The sequence below is a fragment of the Stegastes partitus genome, unplaced genomic scaffold (assembly GCF_000690725.1).
Source record: "Stegastes partitus isolate 25-593 unplaced genomic scaffold, Stegastes_partitus-1.0.2 Scaffold1918, whole genome shotgun sequence".
Taxonomy (NCBI): domain Eukaryota; kingdom Metazoa; phylum Chordata; class Actinopteri; family Pomacentridae; genus Stegastes; species Stegastes partitus.
Window position 1 is genome coordinate 28,571 of NW_007579649.1, and position 9,783 is coordinate 38,353.

Sequence of the window (9,783 nt, forward strand, 5' to 3'; positions counted from 1 at the left end):
TAAATTACAAACGAATAAACTTGAAAATAAATATTATTACCAAATTCAGTACTACTTCAGTAATTGAATTGTTGACACTTTCTTATTTAAGCAATGTGTTTCTCTTCTTTTCATTCTACAATACAGTGTCTACAGGACTTCCTTTTTACTTTACTATTTACAAATCTGCTCATATGTTAGATAAAGCCATTGTTCTACAAATTAATTGAGTTTTTAATTAGGTCATGTGAATGTCAGGTAATGTAACTGATAAAATGAGTTGATAAATACGGCATACAAGGCAAGAAAAACACAACTGAAACCAGTAAATTCAGATACACGTCTGATGCTGTTGAGAATTTTTTATTTGGGACACAGAGTCCATAAAGCAACCTTTGACTTTTCTGATCAATAAAACATTATAGTGGCAAACATGACATGTTGTGTCAAACATTTATTTGTCATGATTAAATACCGTGGAAAGAATTGGAACAACTGTGATATTAATATATCTCATAGCAAAGCATCACTTAAATGTTATTTGTCTGCAAAATAAACAAGAACAATTTCTGGAAAAAAAACAACTTTTAAGCTGTTTAATTTTCATTACTCATACAAAACAAATCTTAACTGAATATTTACATAAGTTAGCTACTGTTGGTTACTGCTGTCGAACACATGCAACACAGTCACACAGAACGATTCTCTCTCAGTACATCAAGCTGCAGCATCAGCACGGTAAAGAGTCAGTAGTGGGTCACTGTGGTGAATTTCCCTCAGTGAAATATTCCTTTCGCAACTTGTAGTAGCTCCCCTTCATGTCCATCAGTTCCTGGTGAGTCCCTCGCTCCCCAACTTTGCCACCACTGATCACAACAATCTGATCTGCTTTCTCAATGGTCTTCAGCCTGTGAGCGATCACCAGAAGGGTCTGGTTGGGACAGTTAGCCAGGGCCTGCTGGACCTGCAGAGAATCAAGGACAGAAATAGTTAAAACAGGATTATTAGGTATCCCATTTGCACTTCTGTAGCACAAACATATCAATACTATGGCACTGATAAGGAACAGTTTAAAGACATGGAACAGAAGAAATATACTGTCACTGAATATGATTATTTTGTTCAATGAGAACACACAACATGCATGAAAGACCAGCGACCAACAAATCAGTAAAAACGGAATAAATTATATTGTTTATTACATTTCTTCAAACTGATTGTAGAAATACATTTTGATGGGTTTTCTGTTTCAGTCAGCAGTGAAAGATAGTTGACCTTACTTGTCATATGCTTCATAATTTGAAAGATATTGTTAAATATTGCATCTAAATGTAAATGGTTTAGAACTGGGCAAACACACTAAACACATTGAAGAAAAAACACAGCATATTAACTTTCCCCAAATTTTTTTTTAATGCAAATTACATTTTTTTTTCAAGCTCCGAGCAGTAGGATAAGTGAACATTTGATACTGATCCATAATATCTTGATTATTCAGTTAGAAATTCTATGACAGACCTGCTCCCTTATATTTATTAGATTTTTGGGGGCAATTCTTATCAACTAAATGACAAATGAGTCATGAGTGAACACATCTTAATGCATCTGCAGCACCTCATCTACATAAGTGGTAAATATTGACTTTGTCTTTTTAGTCAGTTAGTCTTGCTTAGCCAGTCCATTCTGCGTTACAGCATCGTCTGGCTGCATTTCGTTATCATTCTGCAATGGCGGAAAAAACATGCTGAGGCTTGTTTGTATTTCGTTACATAAATAACAATCATATTTGGTGGAAATTTGGTGTTCCCTTAACCCTGTTCAGGACTTTCATGTTGCCATATGTAGAAGGTCTTTCAGGGTCCACGGGACCCCAAGAAAGAATATGTGCACAATATTTGTTGGTATTTATTACAGACTTTTAGAGTATGTTAAATCAATTTTTTGACAAGTTTACATATTTTTGGTTCCAAATGCATGACAAAAGTCCCTCTTTCTATACTTGAAAAAAATACCTTCAAAAATAAAAAGACAACACCTGTCACCTAAACCAAATGGCCTGGGGTCCAAAAGACCCCAAAAGTCCTGAATAGAGTTAAAATAGGGACAGGTGAATTGTTTTGGTGGAACATTTGCACACATTGAGACAATAACTTTCATTAAAATGGCTAATTTACAGGAAAACAAAAACAAAAACTGGCAAGGCTGTCTTACTGCACGATCCAAATTAAAATGTTTCTTGTGGAGGGCTGCTGCTTGGAGGTTGTTGTTACTTGTAGTGAGGGAAACAGGAACACACAGATTGCAGAGGGAGAGGAAAAAGCTGCATGAAATGTGCAGCCAATGGCAGACAAATACCCAATGCCTACATCTGGTCTAAGTCAGAATTAATCACCTGTTATTGGTGTGACTTTTAGACAACCATTTACAGCTTTGTTGGCGCAAGTGATACAAGGGTCTTCAGGTATTCAACCAAATTTTACTCACTATTTAACTGATGATATGTGACTTGTTTCAAATCTCTAGGCTACTGGCTCAAGATGATACTAAGGTCTTGAAAGTTTACGCATACCTTATTTTCACTCTCCGTGTCGAGGGAGCTGGTTATTTCATCCAGAATGAGGACCTGTGGCTGTCTGACCAGAGCTCGAGCGATGGCGATCTGCTGCCTCTCACTCTTGGACAACTGGCTGCCACTTTCACCCACCTCTGAAAAATGGATTCATCATGAAATCACAACAGCATGAAGTTTAGGTAAATTTATCTCTTCATATTCACAAATTGAATTTACAGACAGTCCTGCTCTCCAAGTGATATTATATTCACCCTCAAAGAAACAGAAGGTTTTTATGTCTGCATGCAACTGTGTAAAACAATTTACCTGTCTCGTAGCCTTTCTCCAGCTGCTTGATGAAGTCGTGGGCGTTGGCTTTACGTGCTGCTTCCTGGATCTCGTCCAGCGAGCAGCCAGGAAGCCCGTAGGCAATGTTGTCTCTAATGGAGCCAGAGAAAAGCACAGGCTCCTGGCTCACCACTGCAATCTGTTAAAAACACTCCCATTAGCTTAACTGTATGCATGGCACATGGTATACAAGTACATAACAGATCTTTGTACACAATTAGATGTACAATTAATGCAATGATTTTATCTCAGAATTTTGACTTTTCTTAAAATTCTCAGGTTCATATTATTTGCTTTTGTTATGGTATCTATCAAATGTTAACCTTTTATCTCAACTGGTTCTTCATGATACCAAACAATAACAAGTTGCAAGGAAACATGCAGATTATTTCAATAGACAAATGCATTGCACTCTCTGCTGCTTTTACATTAGTTTTATTGGCATAAGATTGTTTAGACAGAAGCATGAGACTAGCGTGCACCACCAGAATTAGCACCAATGATCCATTACCTTCTTGTGGAGGAAACGGTGGTCATAGGATTCTAGGGGGTTGCTGTCCAGGAGGATTTCTCCACTCTGCGGTTCATAGAATCGCTCCAGCAGACTCACGCAGGTGCTTTTTCCTTCTCCAGACGAACCCACCAGGGCCGTCATCTGACCTGGCTTCAGCTCCAAGGTAAAGTCCTGAAGCAAATGACAGATAATGATTGTTTGAGTGACAGTGTATGTGCCATATTTGACACACATAGAGTGAATGGAAATATTCATCCTTAAACTATATTTATACTTCTTATTTACTGTCCATCCAAGTATTCTTACCTGCAGCACTGTTTTGTTTGGGTTTGTAGGATAGGCAAAGTTGACGCCCTGGAAACTGACGCGTCCGGTCAATTGATCTGGTTTGCATTCTCCGTCTGTGCTGACCAGAGGTTTTCGGTCCAGGTACTCAAACACTTTTCCAGCAGCCGCCACCGAGTTCAGCATATCACCAAAGATGTAGGTGAGTGTCTGGAAGATGACAGGCAGAACACAGGGTTTGTAAACTGGTCACTTACTAACAATTTTTTTCATTTACTGAGTGTTAGAGCTGCCATATGTCTTATTATTCGTGCCTAAAAGTCTTCTTAGGTCACCTGTCACTGGTCTTGTATCATTGTAGGAACATAAAACCACAGTGAGTCTGCTTTGAGGTTTTATGTTCCTACAATAAATGATCTGCAATAATAATACCAACTAGCCTAATTGCTAATCTTTTAGCTAACTGCTTTTAATCACAAGTCCTGACTGAAAACAATACACAGAGCATTATGGGATACCCTAATGTTGTCTCCAAGATTTGACTGGTAGAGGATGAAGGACACCAGGTTGCCAGTGGTCATCTGCCCCCTCTGGATGAAAAGTCTTCCATAGTATAACATGATGACCTGCATGCCCAGTCCTGTCACCTACAGACACACACACCAAGGCTGTTAGAGAAGAAGGTAAACAAGGTGGTGACTCAACACCAACTAATCTCTAAGAAACACACAGAAACTAACTTCTTACCCTCCGCACAAGCAGATAAATGGCCCTCACAGTGTCCCGGTGGGTTTTAAGTTTGTGTATGTCCATCAAGCGGTTGTCATAGCGGCGGGCCTCATGTGTTTTGGTATTAAAGCTCTGTACGACACGAATGCCAGACACAACCTCATTGGCAGCTTCGTTTGCCAGAGCCATTGAGTCCTGCATAGCCAGGGACAACCTCTGAGAAGGACAAAACAGGAAGGAAGTTAGTTCTTCAGCCATATTTTTCTAACATTTGATAATACTTTGTCTCCGATACGGCTGTGCAATCAATAGATTTCAAGTAAAAACTGTGATTTGAAACAGTGCAGCTAACAAAGACAGCCATTTATGATGCACGTTTTTCAGCACATCAGACGCAGGGTTTAACCTGTTGTGTCAGTGATTTTACAAATTCATGCCATCCTCTCTGTGTAACGTTTATATTTTTGAAGGTGTCTCATGTGGGAATACTCTATCACATTTTTTAATTCTATGACATGGTGAATATGAAACTTAAGCTTCACTTTAAAAGGTATTTTGCATATCTTACCGCAATATCTTTCAATAAATTGGACCTTATATTGATACAGTATAAGCCTTTGGATCCAGTGTCAGTTAGTCTCTTTTCACATGCTTTTACCTGGTAGTATGTGTCATAGATGTTCTGTATGAGGCCAGTAACAGGTGTCTCCATCAGTACAATGAATGTGAGCTTCCACGAAAGATTCATCATCAGGAAGATCATGCCCAGAGTCTTGATGAGTGTCCTCAGCAACACGTTGACATTCAGACACACTGTTCTTCCCATCAGGTTGGTGTCTTTAGCCAGTCTCGATGTGATTTCACCTGCAAGAAATTAATTTAAAGTGATCTTTTTTTTCATTCTGATCCTTTTTTTAAAAAAAAACAAAAAAAACTTTGTCCTGTCTTTTTATGCCTGTTTTGATGCACTATTTGGTCTCAACATGACATGATCTGTCCTTCACTTGCACAACTTAATGCTATATTATGAGAGCCTTACCTGTCTTTATGGTCTCAAAGAATGCAATTTCCTGTTTGGTCAAAGCCCCAAACAGCATGACTTTCACTCTGCAGGTGTAAACACTGATGGCACAAAGTAAGAGACCCCCTCTGCAGCCGGCACTCACAGAACTAGTCAGTCAATCAAAGAGAAGGTCAGTTAGATATCACACAGGCTCATGACTGGGATGAATGTGGAGGAAAGCATTATCCCATACCTTCCCACAGAGTACAGGCCCATAAAGAGGAGTGCAGATAAAAATTCACTGTGTTGGTAATGACTGCCAAGGATATCGATGACTCTCCCTGTGTAGAAGGGGATGAACATCTCACCTGAGAAAAGACAGTAGACATAATTAGACTAATAAACCAGCCAAATTAACATCAGATTAGCATCATTACTAGGAATGTGTCCTAAAAGCAGACTTACAACTCTTCTAATTCCACACTGAGAGTTTCACCATTAAATGTTGATAACTACATCTGTTGTAAAATATTGCAATAATTGCTTACTTTCCCCTGTGTTCATGGCTGATAATAGGACATTACAGTTAAGATCAAATCAGTATGTTTACAACTATCTGAGTGGTGTGCATATTATTAGACAGATGGCAACAACATTTTGTATGATTGTTGTACAAAATAGTATGAAATACTAAAACAGACAAAACAGGTCAGAAACTAGCAAACTCAGTTTCTAAATATTAAGACAATTAAGAGCAGCCAAAAGCCACTGGAAACATGGAGATCTTAAGGTATCTTCTTGAAAATATCAGTTATTTCCACCTTCTATTAAGCATCATATGAGCTACAGACTGAGACCAGCTGCTGTGCACTTACAGATGGCTGCCAGCGACAGAAACACGAATCCTCCGAGCAGCAGGTGATAGTGGGGTTTGAGCATGTAGAGAACTCTCATAAACAGCACTCTGGCCTTCTGTTTCTTCTCTTTACCGTCGGCTGCATCGTCGCTGTCCGGGACTGTGATCTCCCAAAACAGCGCAGCAGCCAGCGACGCTCCTGCGGCCATCATCCAGCAGCGCGCATCCGTCGCTCGGCCACATTGGCTGTCCTCGGTGTAAAGCGCCTTGGACCCGGTCTCAAACACCGCGGGTAGCAGACTGTGCGTCGTTATTAAACGATTCAGCCACGGGCTGAGCTCCCCGAGTGTGAGCAGCGTTACAGCAGCCAGTGCAACCCACCGGAGAGCCGCGGAGACCCATAAACGTGCAAGATTTCCAAAGACGCTCTGAGTTACCACACATCCAGATGCGTAAAAGAGAGAAAAGTCCACGCACACCGCTAAAATCAAAGCAGCGACTTTGTGCATTGTTGTTGCCGTGTTAACGGCCATTTTTCAGCCGACTCTCGTCCTCTTATGACCTGCTCAGCCGTGGGACCAGTGTTTTAATTTTGCTTCAACTTTCAGTTTCGATTTCTGTGAGGCTCAGGGGTTTCCCTGAAACACACACAACACTACACTACACAACACAACACTACACTACACTACACTGACACAGGACAAGGCAGGAGTTTTAACTTTAATATTTTTTTAATGTAATTGTCATCAATATGATTCATTTAACCACCATCATTACATTGGGTTAAAACTCAGTCATAGTCAGTCATAGCATGAGACTATTCTTTCATATGTACATAAAACATAAAAACAAGCTAAAGGGATGGTTCACTGAAATAAAGACAATCAAGAAGTAAACCTTTGAACACATGGATTTTATTTCATTATAAACCTCACATCATTGACATAAAGCATGTGTAGGGTCATTGTTAGCGTATCCACTATGAGAGGACATACTCAAAATGTTTTTCAAACTCAAGGTTTTTAATAATGTCCGTTCAAGACCATCTAACCATCTTAGTTTTGTGTTAATGTTGGGATTAAAAAAACTAAACTAAACAAAAAAACAACTACCGCTAAGTGGAGAGAAATGTTGGTGAAATAATCCTGTGTTTGACTTTTTGGTGAAGTGTTTCTCAGACTGAATAGTTCATCACAGGACAGATGCTGCTCTGATGCCCCAAAAAATACAGAAGTGTTTCTGTGTGACTGTACTTATAGAGACGTGTAAGGCTTTTCCAAAAGTAGGTATATTTATTTCAGTTCACTCTGACACTCACCACTAAAACACAGAAGGAATAATGAGTCTTCTAGCAAGTTTAACAAAAGGAAGTGACCTTGGATGACTTCAACAATTTCTTTGACAAACAAATCAAAGATATTTATTGTAAGCTTGTTTTTAAGTTAGATTTCAAACTCATTGCTGCAAACTTGAACAACTACAATTAAACTCACTCAGAGGCTGCCTGATAACACACTGAAAATAACTTTGGGAATTAGTAAGAAAATGCAAGAATACACTTGTTTGATGTTTTTTGGTTAATAAGCTGGATTAGTTGACCGCTGTGTCAAAGGAAAAATAAAACTGAGCCATGGCTATTTTCAGATTGTCAGGGAAACACACATGTCACTGATCAAAGAAGGTGGGTAAGTCATTTCCGAGAACGACTTTCTCCTCTGTGTTGTGTTCATCGATGGTGACCATGTAGGCCACGCCGCCACTGGAGCCGTCACGGTTCATGGCCAAAGCGAGAGCTACAAGAAAAAGAGAAGGAGTAATGATGTAGTTTTTCTAAGACAAAATATTGACTATATTGTGAAATAATACATAATAGCTCTGTCCAGCTGTTGATACAAGGAGCAGCAAATGTCTGGTTTCTTTTTTAATATCAAATAATCTGACTAGAAGCAATGTGGAAGAAAAGAAATAACTTACTGTTGACAACAAACTGCTGGCACTCCTCCTTGCTCATGTCTTTGCGATATTCAGCATCAACAAAGCCATAAACATATGAGCTGCCAGAACCTCCAATTGCAAAAGGCTGCCTTGTCAGGAGCCCATTCAGGGTTGCAAACACCTGGAGGTCAAAGGGCAAAAGAGCAGAACAGAGTTATTCTTCATGGATACCCGTAACATCAAGCGTGTAAGAGAGCAAGAAGACATTAACAGCTGCTTTGCCTCTTACCGTAATTTCCAGACTATAAGCAGCTACTTTTTTCACACGCTTTGAACACTGTGGCTTAAACAATGATGCAGCTAATTTATGGATTTTTACGATTTTTACGAATTTGCCTTGAGACGAAAGTGACATTGAGAGTGACAACTAAAAACAGACTGAGGAAGTGTGTGACGAAGTAATTCTGAGGCTGTTCGACTCCGACACTGAAGAAGACGACTTTAGTGGTTTTAGTGCAGGAGGAAGATGAAGATAGCGATCGATGACTTTTCCTGGTAGGCTGCTGTATTATTTTTTTAACCAGCTGTTTTACAGGTACTGTTCAGAAAAAAAGCATTTAAGGTTACCGGTACGTATTTAATTAAAAGTTTTAAAAAATCTTTCTGTGTAAATATCTCATGTTACAACGTGGACTCCTGCTGCTTAGAGACAAGTGCGTCCTGTATATGTTCTAATTTTTTTTTTTTTTTAAAGTTAGTGGGTGCGGTTTATATTCAGGTGCGCTAAATAGTCCGAAAATTACAGTAATCACATCAGCAGAAGTTGCAGAAACATTCATTTTGGTATTATTCAGTGTGCCAGTGCAAAAGCATTAAAGCACACTTATTGTTATTCCTCACAATTATTCCTAGTATAGATTGTTCCACTGACTTTCGGCTCCTAACTTCTCCCTCAGCTTTAAGAAAACCCACACAAATTATATATGAAAACATGCAACTCGATCGGGCATGGTGTTCTATGTTTTCTGGTAGTGATTCATCATACGATTTTCTTCAATAATTTGCAAACAAATGCATTGAAAAGCCTCTTCAAAATGAAGGAGAAGTCGGAAAGACAACTGCCAAAACCCAGCCATCTTTGGAACCCTGTAGCTCTGCCATATTTTATAATAGAAACTTCATTCAAAGTTTAAATGGGTCACCAGACTTTGAATATTAGTTGTTTACATCCGTGTTTTGATATCTTTCTCAATTTTTACACAGTAGCAGTTTAAGTTTCATGAGCTTTTGTAAAACTCAGAATTTTCTTTGAGTTGGAGTGGGGGACATCACGTGTGGTGTCACCTACTTTAAAGTTTGATCAGAATTTAAAAAAAAAATAAAATGCAGGTAATTTTGTCTCCTCACATTTTTTTTAAATCTACAATTTATAGGTAAAATTGTAGGCATTTTTATCCTGTTTTAACCAGTGTGAGTCTCGATACCATACGACCTATGTTTTTTCATAAATTACCTCAAAGCACAGAGTGTGCCAACCAAAACTCTAATTGACTCTCATTATATTGGAGCTCCAACATTTCGGA

At 39.0% G+C, this 9,783-nt stretch overlaps 2 protein-coding genes across 2 annotated transcripts in view; both read right to left on the reverse strand.

Moving 5' to 3' along the window:
* Nucleotides 1-309: 309 nt before the first annotated feature.
* On the reverse strand, nucleotides 310-6,850 carry tap2a (transporter associated with antigen processing, subunit type a). The gene is made up of 11 exons (XM_008302996.1): nucleotides 6,285-6,850; nucleotides 5,663-5,777; nucleotides 5,446-5,576; nucleotides 5,065-5,270; nucleotides 4,425-4,622; nucleotides 4,196-4,324; nucleotides 3,699-3,887; nucleotides 3,390-3,563; nucleotides 2,858-3,017; nucleotides 2,549-2,685; nucleotides 310-943 (listed from the first exon to the last, which is right to left on the reverse strand). The coding sequence occupies exons 1-11, from the start codon at nucleotides 6,796-6,798 to the stop codon at nucleotides 737-739; spliced, it is 2,160 nt and encodes a 719-aa protein (XP_008301218.1). The 5' UTR covers nucleotides 6,799-6,850; the 3' UTR covers nucleotides 310-736.
* A 307-nt stretch (nucleotides 6,851-7,157) lies between these two features.
* The window catches only part of psmb9a (proteasome 20S subunit beta 9a), a 5,698-nt gene continuing 3,072 nt past the window's right edge, over nucleotides 7,158-9,783 (reverse strand). The window contains 4 exon segments of the mRNA XM_008303002.1: nucleotides 7,158-7,482; nucleotides 7,529-8,058; nucleotides 8,240-8,482; nucleotides 8,589-8,596. Coding sequence (XP_008301224.1) covers nucleotides 7,931-8,058; nucleotides 8,240-8,482; nucleotides 8,589-8,596 — 379 coding nt within the window. The 3' untranslated portion in view covers nucleotides 7,158-7,482; nucleotides 7,529-7,930.